We start from the raw sequence: 20,919 nt of genomic DNA on the forward strand, positions 1-20,919 counted from the left end.
TGCAACTAACTTTCGTTGTTTTGTTTTCTGCATTTCTAACGTGAGGGGGCGCCGCGAAAACTGAATCTTTGACAGGGCATAGGAGCGTCGGTCCGCGACCATGGCGTCCGTTTCGCTCCGCGCTCGCCAAAAGCAAAAGCCAAAACCGAGCACATCGGCTGCTTCTGATGCCGCTTTTTGCGATGAGAGCAGCAGTGATGAGCCTGAGAATGCCAAATTCGACCAACTCGCTTTCAGGGAGCAGCTGATTCAGCAGATCTTTGAATACGATGAAGGGAAGGAAGGCCACGCCCCCATTCCACCCATAGAGCCCATTCGCCACCAATCGAAAAAAATGGAGAAAAGGAGGAACTGCAAGCTCTGCTATTAGAAAACAAAAGCAGAACTCAGAACAAATGTTATGTGCAGCACATGCCAGATATACCTCTGCTTCACTTCCTCACGTGACTGCTTCTCAGAGTGGCACAGCTCTCATGACCCTTGACTTGAAAGGCCATGAAAAGTGTAGTGATTTTTTCACAAAGCTGAGACTTGCAGGAATGACAGCTACGAACATGTGCAGCAGTTTGTATATTTCAGTTTTTTTCTAATCAAGTTTGGGCTCAGTGTCGCCGCTTATTTGTGTTTTCCTTGTCTTCTTTTTTGTGTTTTCATCATATTTAGAAAATAAACTTTCAAAATCTATCGGACACGCAACTCTGGAAATTGTTTTATTCAAAAGTGTAAATAATAAGCTACAATTTGGTACATTGCGATGCGCAATCCATTGGGCGTTTCTTGAAGAAATAATTTTTGTTTCCAGACACCCAAAATCGGCCATTTTTCCGCGGTAGCGAAAGAGTTAAGACAGGCCACGTCACAGAGGAATTGTGACAGCGTGACCAGCATCAGTGCCACGTGTGAGAATCCCCACAGCGAATGGCGTCGCAGCTAAACTGCTTGCACTTGCTTACAAGACATCAGAGGAGGCTGACAGGTGCAACAGAGGTTAACTGCATATTGACAGGATTTCGCCAGGAGACATGCTGGCGAAAATGGTGACTTTAAATAAAGCAATTTTTTGTTCTTTTTTTTACTGTGTAAGCCTTCCGTTTCGACGTCCAGCAATATGCTAAATACAAATGCTAATGTTGACCAAATGAAAAGTGAGGATATCATGGTCATTAACAAATGCTTTAATTTTTGGCCACAGCATCAAATGTAACTTTGCCAGCATTTCTACAGGCCAAGGAAAGTTCGACAGTGGAAAACCATCAACATTTACATGCTGTACAAACACAATCCTAGCCACTTGTACGGAGAGCAAGTTTCAGTGCAACAACCTTAGATTGACCTGTCTGAATGCCTTCATGACTTCGCTAGATGTGTGATATTTACAACGCGCACATTGAACCCAAATTTTTTCACCATAACTTGGGTGCCCCACACTGTGGGTGAGACAAATGTCACAGTGAACAGCGTTTTTCGAGGGTTCACAATGGCAGGAGGCCCGTCACATCAGCATCCTGCAACTCTACGACGTGAAGGCAGATTACGTCAGCAGAGTACCCTCCTAGCAGCAAGCAATGATGATTTATCGGACACTGACAACCTGAGTCCACGTGTTGCTGCATTCGGCGTAGTTTCAGGCTTTTGTGCACAATCTGTTTTGAAGGTTTTGAACTGCAACACCTGTAAGAAGCTGGCTCTTTTTAGAGATGATCATTGAATATTGTCACGTAGTGGTGACGAGGTCGACGACACAATTGAAGGGTCGATGCTTGCACTAAAAAAACTGTTTATTTGGGCTGACTTGCGCCCGCAAAAGAACTAAGCAACTCGGCGGCGGCGATAGAAACAAACGTGCTCGTCGATCGTCGAACAAAGACTGCTCGTCACACTCGGCAACGCTCAATTTAAAGGCTGCACAGAACAATCTAGATAACGTCGCAAACAGCTACCAGCACGGGCTGGAACATTGTGGAAAGACACCCAAGTAGCCGGAACCTTCGAGACAGATCTCGGTGCATCTTGCGCTACAACAAAACTGATAAAGGTGTGACTCGCGACATCGAACATTAACAAAGATTACGGAACTGATACGCGGTCCAGAATCAGAGTGATAAGCCTGTATGCCGGTGGCTGTTAAAAAACAACAAATACTGTTTTGAAGGTTTCGCGGCATTACTCCCCCCTTAAAAAAAGCATCGCCTCGATGTTCCAGAATAGAGAAACTTAAACATAAACACTGCAAAGTTTAAACACCACAGATTCTTTAACGTGCGTAATATGGCTTCAGTCGCACAACATGTACAATTTCTGGGCGTGCGCGTCGCCGTTGTGATGCTGACGTTCCGTCGGGAATGACTTCATAGTCCAGTGGTCCGACGCGGCGAAGGATTTTGTATGGTCCAAAGTATCGACGCAACAACTTTTCACTTAATCCGCGACGGCGAATTGGTGTCCAAACCCACACTTGGTCTCCTGGATTGTACTCAGCGTGGCGTCGTCGTAAATTGTATCGTCGGCTGTCGGTGCGCTGTTGGTCTTTAATACGCAGCCGTGCGAGTCGTCGGGCTTCCTCTGCACGCTGCAGGTAGGCGGCGACGTCAAGGTTGTCCTCGTTGGTAACGTGCGGCAGCATTGCGTCGAGCGTCATCGTGGGCTCCCTGCCGTACAAAAGCTTAAACGGGGTCGCTCTGGTCGTCTCCTGGACTGCCGTGTTATATGCGAAGATCACGTACGGCAAGATGGCGTCCCAGGTCTTGTGTTCAGCGTCGACATACATAGCGATCATGTCCGCGATCGTTTTGTTCAGGCGCTCCGTAAGGCCATTGGTCTGGGGATGGTACGCAGTTGTTCGTCGATGGCTTGTGTGACTGTATTCCAGGATGGCTTGCGTCAACTCTGCCGTAAACGCCGTTCCCCTGTCCGTGATGAGCACTTCTGGGGCGCAGTGTCGCAAGAGAATTTGTTCGACAAAAAATTTGGCGACTTCTGCCGCGGTACCATTTGGTAGTGCTCTTGCTTCGGTGTAACGGGTAAGGTAGTCAGTGGCCACAATGATCCACTTGTTACCCACAGACGAAGATGGAAAGGGGCCAAGAAGATCCATCCCAATTTGTTGAAAGGGCAGGATTGGGGGCGGAATCGGGTTTAGTAGTCCCGCTGGTCTGATCGGCGGCGTCTTGCGTCGTTGGCACTCACGACACGTCTTCACGTAGTGGGAAACTTCGGCAGGCAGTCGCGGCCAGTAATACTTCTCCTGGATTCGACGCAACATGCGCGCAAATCCGAGGTGGCCTGCTGTGGGCTCATCGTGCAACGCCTGCAGAATTTCTTGCCGAAGGGTTTTAGGCACTACGAGAAGCTGCGCGGTCTTGTTGGGTGCAAAGTTCTTCACGAGGAGGCCATTGCTTAACGTGAAGGATGATAAATGTCGCCTGAACACACCAGGAGGGGAAGCGGTCTTTCCTTCCAAGTAATCGGCTAGCGCTTTCAGCTCAGGGTCTGATCGCTGTTGTTCTGCGATACTGCTGGCGCTTACCGGTCCCAAAAAGGCGCCATCGTCATCGTCCTTCGGGGGAGAATCGACGGAAGCGCGGGATAAGCAGTCTGCGTCGGAATGCTTCCGGCCCGACTTATAGACTACAGTCATGTCAAATTCTTGAAGTCGTAGGCTCCATCTGGCAAGGCGGCCGGAAGGATCTTTCAAATTAGCCAGCCAGCAGAGCGCGTGATGGTCGCTTACCACCTTGAATGGTTGGCCGTATAGGTATGGACGAAACTTAGAAGTAGCCCAGATGATTGCAAGGCACTCCTTTTCGGTCGTCGAGTAATTGACTTCGGCTTTTGTGAGAGACCTGCTAGCGTAGGCGATTACTTTTTCCTGTCCGGCAGTCTTCTGGACGAGAACGGCTCCTAGGCCCACACTGCTCGCGTCGGTGCGAATTTCGGTCTCGGCGTTTTCATCAAAGTGGCCAAGTACAGGAGGGCATTGAAAGCAGCGCTTAAGTTCGCCGAAGGCTTCTCCTTGCGGCGCTTCCCATTTAAAAGGTACGTCAGCCTTTGTAAGCTGCGTCAACGGTTCGGCGATCTGCGAAAAGTTTCTGACAAATCGTCGATAATAAGCGCACAGCCCAAGGAATCGGCGCACAGCTTTCTTGTTGGCAGGCGGTGGGAATTGTGCGATTGCAGCTGTTTTCTCCGGGTCTGGGCGAATACCGTCCTTGCTAACGATGTGACCTAGGAATCAGAGTTCTTCGTAGGCGAAGTGACACTTCTCTGCTTTTAGCGTTAGCCCCGATGACTTGATGGCTTCCAGCACTGTCTGTAGTCGTTTTAGGAGGTCTTCAAAGTTTGACGAGAAGACAACAACGTCGTCCAAATATACCAAACAAATTTGCCACTTCAAGCCTGCCAGGACTGTGTCCATTACTCGTTGAAACGTGGCTGGTGCGGAGCAGAGGCCAAATGGCATCACCTTAAATTCATAAAGGCCGTCCGGTGTGATGAATGCGGTCTTCTCGCGATCTCTTTCATCGACCTCAATTTGCCAATATCCGCTCTTCAGGTCCATCGATGAGAAGTACCTTGCATTGCAGAGCCGGTCTAGAGTGTCGTCGATGCGGGGAAGCGGGTAGACATCCTTCGTTATGCTATTCAAGCGGCGGTAATCAACGCAGAAGCGAAGTGTGCTGTCTTTCTTCTTGACCAAAACGACTGGTGCCGCCCAGGGGCTGTTCGATGGCTGGATTACGTCATCACGCAGCGTTTCCTCAACTTGGTCGCGAATGGCCTGGCGTTCTCGCGGCGATACACGATAAGGGCTTTGGCGCAGAGGTCGGGCGTCTTCGTCTGTTATTATGCGATGCTTGGCCAGTGGTGTTTGTCATACCTTCGATGACGATGAGAAGCACTCCCCGTAGCTTCGAAGCAGACTGAGAATCTGGTCTTTCCTGTTGTTGGTCAATGCCGGGTTGATGTCAAATGTGGGCTGAGGGTATAGGTCCGGCGCATCTTCCAGCGTTTGGTCGTGGAGGGTGAATACATCTTTGAGGTCCGCTAATCCGTCGAGAAAGGCAATTGTCGTGCCCTTGTTGAGATGCCGATATTCTTCGGTGAAGTTTGTTACCAGAACCTGAGCTTGACCTCTCCGAAATTTCGTGATGCCTCTTGCGACGCCGATACCTCGTTCTAAGAGCAATTGGATATTTCCTTCGACGATGCCTTCAGCGGTTTCGATGTTGGTGCTACCTACGCAGACTGCGATACTTGATCGGGGCAGGACGTTCAATTCTTCGTCGAGGACGTTTAGAGGGATGTGTTGCATCGACGTCGTCGTAGCAGGAATGGCTTTGTCTGCAGAGAGCTTGATGAGCTTGGATCGCAGGTCGATGATAGCCCTATGTTCATTTAGGAAGTCCATGCCTAAAATCACGTCGCGGGAGCACTGCTGCAAGACCACAAAGCTGGTGGGGTAAGTACGCCCATTTACGGTTATTCTTGCAGTACATCGTCGCGATGGAGTAATCAGGTTGCCACCTGCGGTGCGAATCAGCGGGCCATCCCAAGCGGTGGTAACTTTTCTGAGCTGAGAGGCTAACGGTCCACTAATGACTGAATAGTCAGCTCCGGTATCTACTAGGGCAGTGACTCTGCGACCGTCGATATCAACTTCAAGGTCACTTGTTCGCATCCTCGCATTGCACGTGGGCCTTAGTGTCCGATCTCGGCTTCGTCGTTTCTTCAGGTCATGGCCGGGGCATACCGTTGTTACTTCGCTGGGCGGCGGTGTCTGCTTGCACTCTGGTCGTGTTGTCGTCGATGTCGTCGTGTGGAGCGGCGATGAAATGGTTGCGTCGTCGTTAGTGGTCGGCGGCGGCGGAGGATCTTCGTCTTTTCGCCGTTGAGCAACCTCACCTCCAAAGGTTGCTGCCTTTAGTTTCCCCTACGGGGGCTTGGGGACCTTCCGCGCACACTATCATCATAGTTACGTCCTGGCGACGCAAAGCGGGCCCTGTACGGCGATGGAGACCTGAATCGACGGCTTGGTGGCGCAATCTCACCGCTACGCAGATAGTTGTCGATTTCTTGCGGTCGTTCACCTGGGCGTGGTCATGGAGCGTCGACTGCAAATCCGCGGAGACCGATTCGTCGGTACGGGCAGTGCCGCAGAATGTGGCCGGCCTCACCGCAGTGGAAGCATAATGGCCGGTTGTTCGCTGTCCTCCATGCGTCGCACTTCCTGGGGCTTGTTGGTCGTTGGTAGGCTTGGCGGGCGGGAGCCAAGGGGCGGTTTTCAGGAACAGGCCGGTAGCGGCGAGGGCTCAGAAAGTCATCACGTCGGGGCGGAGGGCGACGTAATGCACCAGCGTAGTTCATCGCTGTTGCCTCTTGTGCTGGAAAAGTCGCAGCCGTCGCTTCAGGAACGCCCAGCGCCTGCTGGACTTCTTCACGGACGACGTCCGCGAGCGTCGCCACCTGGGGTTGTTGCGATGATGGCTGCATTCGGCGGAGCTCCTCTCGCACGATCTCCCGGATGAGGTCACGAAGGTTCTCTCCACTTGTAGATGCGCTGGGGTAGTGGCTTGAGTAGTCTGGCTGAAGTGGCCGCTCGTAGTGGCGCATCCGGGTGTACAACGTCTTCTCGATGGCAGACGCTTCCGTTTCAAATTCCGCCACTGTTTTTGGCGGATTTCGGACAAGATTTCCAAAAAGCGATTCTTTGACGCCTCGCATTAAAAGTTTGACTCTCTCACCTTCAGTCATGTTAGGGTCGGCGCGGCGAAAGAGGCGCTTCATCTCCTCAACGTACGGCAGGACAGACTCGTTAGGAAGTTGCAGTCTTGACTGAAGGAGGGCCTGGGCTCTTTCCTTTCGGACGATGCTTGAGAAGGCAGTCAGAAACGCTTCCTTGAAAGACTCCCAATCCTTCATAGTTGCCTCATGATTTTCGAACCAAACTCGGGCATGTCCTTGAAGAACAAAGTAGACTTGCCTAAGTTTCGCGGCGTCATTGCAGCCGTTGAAATCTGTCACACGGTCGAAAAGGTCCATTCAATCTCCCGCATCTTCATCCGGTAGTCCATGGAAGCAGGGGGGCTCCCGGGGTTGGACGAAAATAACCGGTGCTGTAGGCTGGGCCATTGTCAGCGTCGATGCCTTCCGAGATCGAATGGGGTGAAACAGCAGACCGTGTTCGCGTTGTAGGCCTTGAAGTCGGCGGCTGGCTCTGTGACCTGTAGGCTGGTCTTCCAGGGCGACAGGCACGCGGCTTGGGTCTTCGCTTGAAGGATCAAAGGCAGCACCTCCACCAGATGTCACGTAGTGGTGACGAGGTCGACGACACAATTGAAGGGTCGATGATTGCACTAAAGAAACTGTTTATTTGGGCTGACTTGCGCCCGCAAAAGAACTAAGCAACTCGGCGGCGGCGATAGAAACAAACGTGCTCGTCGATCGTCGAACAAAGACTGCTCGTCACACTCGGCAACGCTCAATTTAAAGGCTGCACAGAACAATCTAGATAACGTCGCAAACAGCTACCAGCACGGGCTGGAACATTGTGGAAAGACACCCAAGTGGCCGGAACCTTCGAGACAGATCTCGGTGCATCTTGCGCTACAACAAAACTGATAAAGGTGTGACTCGCGACATCGAGCATTAACAAAGATTACGGAACTGATACACGGTCCAGAATCAGAGTGATAAGCCTGTATGCTGGTGGCTGTTAAAAAACAACAAATACTGTTTTGAAGGTTTCGCAATATGTACCCTCCAGCAGTGAACCTCGACCGAGGGGGCTTAAAGTTTCCCAGCGCATATGTATTTACCATTGTAATGTACACCGGAGTAGTTGTAAAGGAACTGCTGCAACCTGAAAACGCCACAAACTTCGAAGCACCTCGTAATTCAAGGCCCGACAGAGTTCTACATAGGCAAATGGTCATGAACCTGACCTTGCGATTAGCATGATAGCAAGATGTGCGACAAACATAACCCCGAACAATTACTGCAAGGATAGGAATGACACTACTGCTGTGATTGCAAAAGCTGATGCAAAACCACGCAATTAAAAACACTCCCCAGAAATGATGAGAATCTATATTCTTGTCTATGATTGGGTTTGTGCTTTCACCATGAGCATCAAAAATAAATTTTTGCCCCATTACTTTTTTCGGGACACAAAGATCATGCGTTTACCTGAAGCTAACATCACAACATAGTACTTACAAACATTTTTCCTTTCTGATTTGGATTCCTCCACATTTCAACAATAATATACATCTTTATGTCACTTCTTCCGCACCTTAAAAAGTGATGAGGGTTCAAGCATAGCGAGGGTTTAAGCATGCAGAGCGTGTGCTAGCCATCAGGCAGGGAAAGTTGGAAGCAATGTCACCTGGGACAGTAGCTACGCCACTGCGTTGCTAATGTCAAGACACGTGACGCGCAGGCTTGAAACAGGTCCCCGAGGTAACGGCCAAAACCATGCTAAATGTGCGTAGCAGGGAAGAAAGTGCACGAAGTGGTATGCTTTAAATGAGAAGTTTGGCAAAGCAACAGAGAAAACTGAAGTGTGTCACACATCTCGGAACAACCACGCAACAGGTCGCGCTACTTAGGAAGAAAACGCATGCGTACAGCTGCCTATTGCTAGCGGCATCAACTCGATGACGATAATGGACGATGCGAAAGGCCCCAGCGAACTGTGCGGCAAAATATTAAAGCACTAAAAATAAGATTACTCCAAATCACTAGAAAGCAAAAATGATGTTCACGCACAAAAATGAATGCAGTTTTCGTTTCTTGCATAAGAGAGAAAACATGTCAACTTTATAATAATACTTTAACTTGTTTTTAGCGGCCTCTCTCGGTCATTTAGTATTTCCTGTAGTTGCCCGAAGCTCGGACACTGCTCAGACCGAAGCTTTTTTATCCGCGAGGTGGGTGCGACATTGGCCCCAGCTCAACGTTCAACGTTGCGTGCTGCCTTTTGGAAGCGTCTGTATGCAAAATGGGTTATCTGTGTCAAAAAGTCAGTATTTCATTCTGCTTGTCGTGGTGGAGCTTTACAACAGCAAGAAAAAGACTGTGCGTGCTCGTTGAGAAACTAATTGCCGCTGAGTGTGTGCATTTTCGGGCGAGAGTTTGCGTCGTTATCGTAAATATCGCTACCTCCAGTCATCTGATTGGTGGACACAGCAGAACCGGATGTCAGTTTGGTTCTGGCGTTTACACCAATCAGATGTCTCGAAGTCAAATAGGTAGCTGCCCTTCCGATAACGACGCAAACAAACTCGCAATAGAGACCCTAAAGTCATCGTCGCGAAGTTTCCTAGAAGGTGCTGGGGGAAGTAATGCTTCATCCTCGCTCGACGGCCCGGCCAGCTCAGCCTCCCAGGCACACCGCAAAGGTGGCGGCTGTTGTACAGATACAAGTCTTCACAAACGGCGTCTCGCTGCATCTATTTTAATTGAACGGTTAAATTGAGATTTTACTGCCCTTAAGACACGCGTCGCATTGCGCAAAGCCACCGGTCCGCTCCCTTTGCTGCGTGTTTTGCTCACTGCGTCGCATTACCGCACCAACATTCTCTGAACGTGCTGTAGCTGGTATAACTATGCTTCTCATAAATACGTTAAATGCTGAAGTTGTAAATTTTCGGCTTCACATTGACTCCTCTCAGTGACAAATGAAGCCCAAGTAAAACAATGGAATTGCAAACAGGGTGAGACTCTAGTTGTAGGGTGCGAAGCTGTATCGCAGTTATTTTCACTTCGCAGACGCATTAACTTCTAAATAGTAACAATCCCCGTTTTAATTCTTTACCTAAGCTCTCATAGCTACAAGTTCTAACGCTAGTGTTAGTCATCCAGTTCTTTTTTTTTTTTGCTCTTTGACCCTAATATGTACTTTGCTTGGTCGCACATCTATTGCCCTTTTATAATCTTATTGCGTCTCATTTGCAGACCTACTCTCAGGTCATTTTGTTAATGTCAGCAAACCATATGTGAATGATTTCACCAAGCAGATGTTAATCACTTTTTTACTCGTTGCTTCGTTACAATAAAACTCGGTATTTCTTTGACTGCTGCGATGGTTCATGTCATTTTGCCAGTTTGGTTTTATGCCACGATTACCTAAGTCTTCTTCTGCCTGTCTGTATTGACAGATGAATGAAAGGTGGTCGCCTTCCTACAGTTCAAGATTTGCACTGTCGTGATGTCTCCATGTATGTAATCGTGGGTTAATAAAGCCTGGCTTTTAATGCAGCACAGCTTCACTCATTTATGCCCTTAGTGAAATCCCTCAAGCCACGTGATTCTATCCATGTGCTTGCCGAATTCACTTGAAGGCCCTTTATGGTCAGAAATGTGCCAGCTGAAATAAGCCCCAGAATGCACTTAATGATGCGTGACAAAAGACGGCTAATGAGGTCCGATGGAGCCAGAGCGATGCTATGATAAGGTGATTGAGGATGCTATAACATAGAAATCCGTGTCAAGTAAAGTTGGCTGAACAACAGTTATGGTGTCCATTTTTCTGCCTTATCCGAGCATCATTCTGCCTCCGTCATTGGCCTTATTTTCCGCCCAAAAGTAAAAAAAAAAATCAAATTCCCCTGTCAATGGCACATCACTATGATGGCACGAGCTTTTGTGACGTCACATCACGTTTGCTTTGCCTTACAGTTCGCAGGGGGTGCCAAGAAACCAAAGCTTCGCTCAGAGTCGAGACGCAGGCTTCTATGGGAGTTTCGCTACGATTTGTTCTTTCTACCATGCAACCACATCATAGCCTCAACAGTGCTATGCATGTGCCCAGGAATGTCAGCACATCAAACTTATGAATGTATAACAATTAATGCGGTAAAATTGCAGGAAGCAACTGAATTAAACAGAACCCTCGCAAATTTGAAAGCGAAAGCTGACTAGCAGACCATACTTTAGTCACAATGTGCGATCCCATGTTCAATTAATGGGTTTAAGGCATTGCAAGCTATGCCACAAAGGGAGCAGCACCATAATCGGTGCTTGCAAAAATGATGGTAAACTCGGTTCTGCACCTTCACCACCCTGGTGCCTAAGTCCTGGCTGTGATGAGTGATGGAGTTGGAAACAATAAGTGAAACTGGAACCAACTTTGGGCCAGTGGAAAGCAGCTTGGCAGAGCCTCAATGCAAGATGGAGTGCCCGTGCCTTTCTGACAGCGAATTTCTGCATTTCACATACGGTATGCCGCATGTAATCGTGTCGAAAACCACGTGATCGTGCACGAGTATAGACAAGCGAGTTATAACCAAGCCTTCTTGTTATGTGTGAATTGTTTGTCTCAATGAGTGTGTGCGACTTGCTTTTATTCCCTGCAAGTGTGGCAATTTCACTGCAGACTGGGAACCATAAACTGAACTACAATTCACTATAAGCAGCAGAGAAAAAGGCTGAGATTATGGTGGTGCCAAAACTGACAGAGTATCATGTCAAGTCACAGAGGGTTAAAGCCACGAATGCTCGCCTGGCAACCCAAGTACGATATTTCAGATGCCTTTCCTTGCCGACCTGTTATTGATATTTGCAGAATAAATATTGTGGATGCATGTTTTGTTTCTACCCCACAGGGTTGCTACTGTCAGTGTGGGCAACGTTTACTGACAGGCGGGCGACATGCTAAGCGTCTATATTATTCTGTAGTGAAACCAAGAAACTATTTGCCAGCTTTTAAACCACAGCGTGGTGATAGGGGTTAAAAGTCTACAGGCAGCTAAACACACCTGGCTTTGCCAACAGCGTGGGAACTAAAAAGGTTATTTGCCGCTTTAGTGCCAAGATTCCTCAAGCTGGAATAAGAAAAGGTACTCCTAAAACTAATGTAAGCAGTTTCTGTTTACTCAATAAAGAAGAATCAATTAGAAAAATCTTATTATGAGAAGAAAAAATGTACCTTTTGCGTTGCAGTTTAATAAGCTTTTTTTATGCACATTTCAGTTTTTTGGAGGAATTACTGGATGCCATGAACCAGAAGGAAGCAAGAGGAAATATAAAGCTCACTGCATCAAATTAAACCACCGAATCCCTGCGAGTTACACTGATGTCAGTGCTATCCATTATAGATTTTCTTCACATCAAGGGCATCAGCCATACTGTCACAGCTAGGTTAAGCCAGGACCCACTTGAGGTAATTGGACTGACACATTGGAAAGCCTAAATATGCTTACATATACTTTTTTTTCTTACAGAGGTTCTTTGGCCTGGCGACATCATTCGGTGGCGACGAAGACCACATTACCGTCACCAAGTTTAGCCCATTGTTTAGGTTGCTTTCTCTTTACCCACCTGTTGGAAGTGGCTGTGAAAGGGAACTGCCAGACGGCGCTGATCATGTCTAAGTGCTTTCGAGAGCCTTGAAGAAAAGCATGACCAACTGTATATTGGGCGACCTGCGCATCGTGCTACTCTCTACGGGAGCGTGTGGCCGAAGAAATACCACGTGACCACTGAATAGGGACCGAAACAGCTGGTAGATGCTGCCAAAGCTCACCCCCAGTGCAGCGTTTCACGCGCTTCGGCTGTGCCTGCAAGCGAGTGGTGCGGAGTTTCGCTGGAGAATTTGTGGAAACATTATTTCCCATGAGCGATAGCTGCGGCAAGATAAAGGCATGGGTCAGTGAAAGGAGAGTGGCAGTATTCGGGGTAAGAGCTCCGGGAACATCTTCGAAGCAGCTGTTGTCTTTTCAACGGACGCGGTTGCATTTCTTTATTGGCTGTGCGATAGTAGCCCAGTTAGAGCAGACTGTCAGTCTCCCTCCCGTGCATGTTCATTCCTCTGTATTTGATATCTGCGCAGGGAGGCCGTGTCCAGTGCAATTAAATATTTGCCGAATATGCGTGCTCGGCGTTTCCCCCTTCCGTTTCTCGTCATGCGTGTAATAAGCTTGTGAACACAAACTGTAGTGAAAATGAACGGCGGCGCAACACGGACGCAGACAAGAAAGGGACACCACATGCGCACACTACCAACAATTTATTAAACGAAAAAGTGGCATATATATACGTACAGCTCAAGCATGAGACTCATCGCCAAATAATCGCTGCGAACCCAACACGTGGAAGCCAGGCGGCAACATCAGGATACCAGACCAGATATCTCTAACCCCAGCAGATAAACTAACGGACACGGGAAAAAATTCAAAATGGAAGGCAGGCCAACTCTTAGCAAAAGCAGTGTGGACCATTTGTAGCAACAGCAGAGTAAGACATGAGAAGCAAACCAGTCCAGACCCTAAAAAACCAAAAATAAAAAAGAACAATCGTAGCAAAAGAGTCAAAAAGGTGAAGCAAAAGCAGTCAGAAACCTAAAAAAACCCTAAACCGACAACAAAAGACAAACATAGCAAAAGCAGAGTCCAACATAAGAAGCAAAAGCAATCAGAAACCTAAACAAACAACAACGAAAAACAATCAACAATAGACGATCGAAAAGCAGAGTCAAACAAAGAAGCAAACGCATGCAGTCAGAAATCTAAACCAACAACTAAAAACCAACAAAAAAAGACGATTGATCGTAGCAAGTAAACAAAAGAAGCAAAAGCAGCCAGAAACCTAAACCAACAAGAACACTCGTAGCTCAAGCACAGTCAAACAAATGAAGCAAAAGCAGAGAACCTAAAACAAAAAAAAAACAATCGTAGCAAAAGCAGTAACACAAAAGAAGCAACATCGGTCAGAAACCTAAATAAACAGCAAAAGGCGGTCGTAGCAAAGAATAAAAAAATTAACGGCACACCTAACCAAATAATGTCACGTTATGTACTGTACAACTTTTAATCTCCGAATTTTTTAGCGGCCTTCTGTTTAGGAGTTTTTAATTAATTTCTTCGTTTGTTTGGCTCTGCCTTTGCTACAAGTGTCTTTTGTTGTTGTTTTAGGTTTGACCGATTTTGCTTCTTTTGTTTGACTCTGCTTTTGCTACAATCGTTTTTATTGTCTTTAGGTTTCTGACTGTCTTTGCTTCCCTTTTTTTACTATGCTTTTGATACGATTGTTTTTTTTTTGTTTTTTTTGTTGTTGTTTTAGGTTTTCTGACTGCTTTTGCTTCATTTGTCTGACTGCTTGAACTATGAGTGTTCTTGTTGGTTTAGGTTTCTGACTGCTTTTGCTTCATCTTTTTGACTCTGCTTTTGCTACATTGTTTTCTCGGTTTTTTTTCCCCGTTTTTTAGGGTCCGGACTGGTTTCCTTCTCATGTCTTACTCCGCTGTTGCTACAAATAGTCCACACTGCTTTTGCTAAGAGTTGGCCTGCCTTCCGTTTCGATTTTTTTTCCCGTTTCTATTAGTTTATCTGCTGGGGTTAGGGATATCATGTCTGGTATCCCAATGTTGCCGCCTAGCTTCCACGTGTTAGGTTCCTAAGCGGTTATTTGGCGACGAGTCTCATGCTTGAGCTGCAAGTATAAATATGCCACTTTTCCGTTCAATAAATTGTTGGTCCTCCTGCTTAAAATGCAGGCTACACACTGCTCCCATCGCTTGGAATCCAGGGCTGTTTCCCTGATCCTGAAAAGCAAGTAGTGCCATAACAGAAACGTACTTTCCGGATATCACTGAAGGCAACGGAAACTCGACTTTTACTGCCTTAGCTGATGATTGCAACCCTTTCCTTTTAAAATAATCTCGATATCACAACGAACGCCGTCGCCCGGAATGCTCGAGTAAGGCGATCTTATAAGCACGTTTAAAAGCTGGTGCAGCTTCATAGCTTACGTTCGGCTTGCCGCGAGATGTTCTTGAGCCACTGATTTCGTACCTCTGTTACAGGGAACTCGTGAAAGGAGGTGCTTGCCGATGTTCGCCTGCTCGACTTGCAGAGTGGCACGCAACAGTAGATGATAGCGCGTAAAGATGCCGCAAACGCGTAATCCGCCGCCACCCACAGGCACACGGCACGTCAAAACTGCTTCCGGAATTAGGTTATTTACTGCCTACATAAAATGAACTCGCCGGCACCGAGCTTAGTGGCCGCTCCAGCCCGTATATTGACGGCCCACACGTGTTCAATCTTCGCGCTCCGTAGCCGGTCGCCGTCTCGTGGGGGTGAGTTACAGCGCCACTCTCAATGGTGGCGTTTTAAAGAACTAAAAAAAACAGCACAAGCAAAAGCAAACCTTCGGCGCTGGGGAGGTGGCGCACGCGCAGGTCGCCCATTATACAGTAGGTCGTGAAGAAAAGTATCGGAAGGCCTTCCTCCAGAAAGAAAGCAACGATAGCATTCTGCTACTTGAGCATTCTGCAACTTTTTATACTGACCAGTAAAGTGCATCTAAGTGCGTTAGTTTAAGAAAAGTATCATTACAATAATCACAAATACTAACCATTTATGCTTAGATAACTGCTAGGTATAGTTCATTGTGCAGGATAAGGCCAATTGCAGGTTCTTTGACAATTTTGTAGAACTCTGAGCACTTTAATAACAAACTTCATTTTTTCCATTGTGAATATATGTCACACATTTCTTTCATATTTTTTTTTTTTCTTAGAGAATAACTAGGAATCCAAAAAGCACCTTATCTCGTTCCCAACAAATGTTTAGCCCAGAAACCACCATGAAAGTTGCATTCGGCAAAAGAGTTTGCAAATGGTAGTTTTCCTAACAGTTGTGCTCTTGCAAAGGGTACAAGCTGACAAAAAAAAAAAAAAAAAAAAGAGTTCAAAGATTTCAGAACATCTACTCAAATTTCGGGCCTAAATAAAGAAATCAAAGTGGCCTGGTGCATACGTTGGACTGCACTTTTAAGCACGACATTGCTCTCTGACAATTACTTTGAGTTGCCTCTTTTTTTAAAACAACGTCCGAAGCTTACGGTGTCCCAGTCAATCTAAGCTCCTATTTCGGTTTACCAGAAAATCTGCTGTTGAGACAGCCACAAATTTGCCTTTCCTTTGGTTTTCTTTTTAGCTGTCTGCTGTACTCTTGACACCAGCTCACCAGCTCCTTTTTGGCTAGACAGTCTGAAAAACGAGGATTCTAACTTTAGGATACACTTCTCGTTCTCTTTCTTGCCTACTATGCAGCTGCAACTTGAAATCGGCATTCACAGGTGCTTTCGTTAGTGAGTGCACCCCACCTTTCCAAAAATAATTGTAATCTTAAAATTATGTTATAATGTTAAAATTATGTTTCTATTGCACAGATGACAGCCAAACTTGCCAAAAATATTTTTTTAAGAATACACGCACAATGCAAGGCAACAAAAAAATTAAGAGCAGGAGGGCGGGGGGGGGAGGGGAATTGTGATTTCAGCCTCACATCCCCCTTAAGAAACTCACGTTGGTGATATGCCTCTTTCCCCTCACACTAATTTTGAGAACTGAAAGAAAAAGTGCAAGTTGCGTGCCTATGTGCATCCAATGCACACAACCAGACGGGATTCAGGAAGAACATCTCTTTGCAAGAGTTTTTTAGCACAAACAAAGACAAGAAAGGCGAGACGTACACACACAAGCGCTAATCCCTTGTGTGCCTTTCTTGTCTTTGTCTCTGTTTGCGTTAAAAAACCCCTACATCAAGATGAACTACCAACTCGCCCAGCAGGAAGTTTAAATGAAGTTTATCTCTTTGCAGACAAACCAAAAAACATACCATGTCAGGCTAGAGCGCTCTCCAATCTCTCGCTCTCGCTGGCTGATCTAGTCATTCCAAGTTCATGTTTTTTTAGTGGGTGGTACAGTGCGAAGACCCGAAGCACAAAAGAAGAGAAGCACAACAGACGAGTGCTTGTCTGTTGTGCTTCTCTTCTTTTGTGCTTTGTGTCTTCGCGCTGTACCACCCACTATGCAAACTTACCAACTCGCCCAACTGTCCATCCTACTTCATGTTTCCTGTTCAAGAAAAAAAAAAAAAAGAAAGTGCTCAACTGACCTTGAGAAGCAGGCGCTCGACGACATCGATGAATGTGATACAGGCCGGGCAGCTGTCGGAACTCCGGGTGCAAAGCACACTTGGCAGAGGTCAAAACTGCCCTCAAAGTACAGATCACAGGACACATTTCTACGCTGTCCAGGACATGAGGAATGGGAAGGGCTTCCACTTTTTGCAGCATCTGTCTCTTTGAAGGCGACCGTCCAATTTTGCACGGCCTTTGCTTCACCAGCCAGCAAATGCAACACCGGGCCTCGTAGATCACCGCACAGTCACCGTACCAATCACTGACGCACAGTCACACTTTGTCAACACAACAGATTGCAACCGGTGTGTATATCCCCGATCAATTACCGAATACACCTCTTCAGTCCTACTACCCCTTTTGTTCAGATCAGTTCCAAGAAGCAATGTATCATGGAAAGTTAAGTAAAGCTGCAGGAGATGACGGGCGTGAAGTCTCTCACGGCACCAGTAAGCCAGTCTGGGGCCCTGTGTGCAATTCTAACAGGGAACAACACAACAATGTGTCATGGGCCATTTGCCATGACATAAAGTAGGATAGGGCTTTAAACCTCACAGCTATGAAATCTTTGTAAACAGATCATGAAAAAAAGCAAACATGACTGCAGGACCTTGTTGCCACGTTAATCAAGTCCGTGGCATGACAAATTTTTATATGACTAAATGACAACTGGTGTATTGCTTTCTCCAGTGTCATATAAAGCTCTTAGCATAAGAATATGACGGTGCCAAGACTGCTGTACTGATTTCAGAGCAATGAAGAACACTCTGTAATGGGCCACAAGTTAAGGCACAAATTAAATAATCACAGCTCTGCTACCACTTGAAGCACATCACAGAAAGATATCACAAAAGCCGCCACGACCTCACCGCGATGTCAGTTTGTAGCACAACAAAAAATTGGTGCCAACAAAAATAACACATTCTGCACTGTCAGAAAGACTAACAGCAGAATTATAGGGCCAGAACTTCTCTGTTCATTTAAAACAAACACCACATAATGGCTTGAGACAAGAAACTAAAAATAAAAACGGCAGTGCTACTTTATTAAGATGGAGCACAGAAAGACCCGGTTAAGATGGCAGTGATCCTTTCACAGTGTCAAGAAACACAACACTAAGAAAAAGTCATTTCAATATATGGTCACTACAAATAACACTTCTTGCAGTGCTCAGCCAAGCTCAGAGTACAACAAAGTACAGATGCCAAAGCATCTCTATGGACTAAAGGAGCTGACAAAATGTCATGTCATCAGAGAAAAGAAGAGGAAACTAAGCTTTTGTGTTCTACATAGTGACACAGTGAGCAGTACACATCCATCCAACCTAATCCAAGATACTGATCCAAGACCAAAAAGCAGGGTGGCGGCCATCTTGTTATTGTTTTTTCTATCTCGGAGCCTTCCATGCTCGGAGAGTAGTCTGTCCTTTTCGACGTGCAACATCGCGATTCGCATGCAAATTTACTGAAGAGACTATGGGCCCTAGAAAGAAATACTTGAACCCAGGAAGCACCTCTTCCATCCCTGATTCAACCAGAAAATATCTTCATCGTTCAACCTGGCGGACGCAGGCATCGCGACACAACAGGCCACCTCGACCGACCACGGAGCCGACAGCGATGTTTACACTGGGCTTGCGGATGCGGCCGCTTCGAGATCGGCGTCAAGTAGTGACGTGCTGGTGCCGGCACAGGTGCAGGTTGTTCAGGAGGATGTTGAGACTTCTCGAGAAGGCCATTTGTGTACCGAATCGACGGATGCAGCGGCTTCAACATCAACGTCAGCTGACGAGCCGCAGGAAGACACTAACTTTTCTGCTGAAGATTTGCTTGCACTCACAGTAAACTTTGTCTTGGAGTTCGATCTTCCGTGGAAGGGAGTGGAAGCCCTACAAAGGTTAATAATGTATGTGCTCGCCCGGCATGACATTCCAGCAACTAAATACCGTTTCAAAAAGAGTGTCGGGGCTGAACTTCAGAGCGCCCGTTTTCATTTCTATTGTGGGCACTGCATGAAGCATCTTGCGGAGACGACTGGCGATCTTGCTGAACGAAATGCGGTACGAGGAGTGTGCTCTGTGTGTGGGCATCAGTACAACGGTCAGAAGATGCTACAGGATGGACACTTCTTCTTGACGCTGCCTACTGCACACCTACTTTCTTCTTTACTTTCGGAAAGTGATACTGCCGACGCACTCTACGGAAGACTTGGTTCGATTCACGATAGCCTCTTCGTTGAAAAGGATCGGATGTCAGACATCACAGATGGCTCCCTATACAGAGAGCTCAGGCAGGAATTGTCTTCCAGAAATGACATCACCCTTACTATAAATACAGATGGAAGTCCGGTTTTCAAATCCTCAAAATTTTCTGTGTGGCCAATCCAGATGACTGTGAATGAGCTGCCAGCACACATCAGGCAAAAAAATGTGCTTGTGTCTGCACTTTGGTATGGACAAAAACACCCAGACATGACACTTCTGCTGAAGACATTTGTTGAACAAATGGATGATTTGTCCACTAATGGCATCACGTGGACAGTGAAGAATGAGACCATACAGTCCAAGGTAAATCCCTTTTTTTTTTTTTGCTGATGAAAAGGTTTTAAAGGGAGAGAAAGGCTATATTAAGCCACATTGAGGAAACATTGTATCCGTTTATGAAAATCGTTTATGAGAAATTTATTTTATAAACATTTCGGCAGAATTTTGCACAGCTTAACTGTCAATGGATGTCTTGCATTGTAGAGTTATTAGTCTACTATTGTGACTCTTTTAAACTCTGCTGATGCGCACGGCTTAAATAAAGGAGTGTCAGGTGTTAAAACTAAGGTGATTTAATTAGGGCATTGAGGCCCTGACAGAGACCCTTAACGTGAAACACTGTCACTGGTTTTGTACTTTCTTCTCCTTTTAACATGCTTGATTTAGTACACTTCTCCCCTGAAGTCTGAGGCAAGATGGGTACTAATCTGATAGTAATGAGAGGGACAGCTTACTTCTACCATTTTGTGCAATGTCACCATCATCACTGCATTAGACTTTTATTTAGGGCGCAGTTCATTACTACTCATAGTGCCCTTTACATGGCACTCGGTTTTTCTCCAGCCGATATGCATGGTGTCAAGAGGTATTGTGTTGAAAGGAACCTGAGTACTGTTGCCAGAGGTACACGGCAAGGCTAGCAATAAAATTACAATTGTTTAGGTTAACACCACCTTGTGTGCTTATAGTAGTCAAAATGTTTTGATTTGTCCTTTGCTCATGTTGTAATTTTTAGTAAGACAGTAAATGTTGTGCTTGTTTATATTGCAGGTGTACTGCTTCAGCTGCTGTGCTGATGCACCTGCACGTGCGGCCATGCAGCATATGACACAGTTTAATGGTTATTATGGCTGTGGATGGTGTTTGCACCCTGGGAAAACTGTGAATGGTTAGTTTTTTTGTTTTTTTTTTTTTTTTTTTTCAAAAGAAGTAATGGAAATGGAATGCAGCATCTGCCCTCTGATATGAGCAGCTCCAAGGGGAATTTGATTTTGTTCACATGGTTCTCATAAACACTTCCTTTAGAACTTTTGTTTTTTTCACACCTCATTTCAGGAATAGAAAATGGATTGTGTCTGGAGAATCATTATAATATTTTAAAATGAAGGTGCATAGTCAGTACCTCAATTGCATGCATTAAGTAAGCTCACGGCTGCTGCAGTCAGTGGCATCACGAGGGGGGTGCGGTTTGCACCGGGTGCAGCTGGACAGTGAGAGGGAGGGAGGGGTGGAGGGCGAACGCCGAAAGGCACGGAATGCCTGTTGCTCAGTGGAATGGCAAGTCTGATCACTATGCGCTGACAAGAAAAAAAAAATAATGATGAGAAGAAGGGCACCTTCAGCAAGGTTAGGTGCTTTAAAAGTGGAACTAAGAGTGAATGTCCCCAGAGTGCTCACATAGTGTATTATGCGGTTCTTACCATCTCTGAAACCTGATCGAAGCACTGGGC

At 46.5% G+C, this 20,919-nt stretch overlaps 1 protein-coding gene across 1 annotated transcript; it reads left to right on the forward strand.

Moving 5' to 3' along the window:
- Positions 1-17,345: 17,345 nt before the first annotated feature.
- LOC146181203 (uncharacterized) lies at positions 17,346-20,457 on the forward strand. Its single transcript, XM_084575723.1, has 3 exons — positions 17,346-17,375; positions 18,464-19,492; positions 20,240-20,457. Exons 1-3 carry the CDS (start codon positions 17,346-17,348, stop codon positions 20,360-20,362), a joined length of 1,182 nt encoding a protein of 393 aa, XP_084431849.1. The 3' UTR covers positions 20,363-20,457.
- The last annotated feature ends 462 nt before the right edge of the window (positions 20,458-20,919 follow it).

The sequence above is a fragment of the Amblyomma maculatum genome, chromosome 8 (assembly GCF_055883805.1).
Source record: "Amblyomma maculatum isolate TAMU_Amacu chromosome 8, ASM5588380v1, whole genome shotgun sequence".
In the NCBI taxonomy this organism is placed as follows: Eukaryota; Metazoa; Arthropoda; class Arachnida; order Ixodida; family Ixodidae; genus Amblyomma; species Amblyomma maculatum.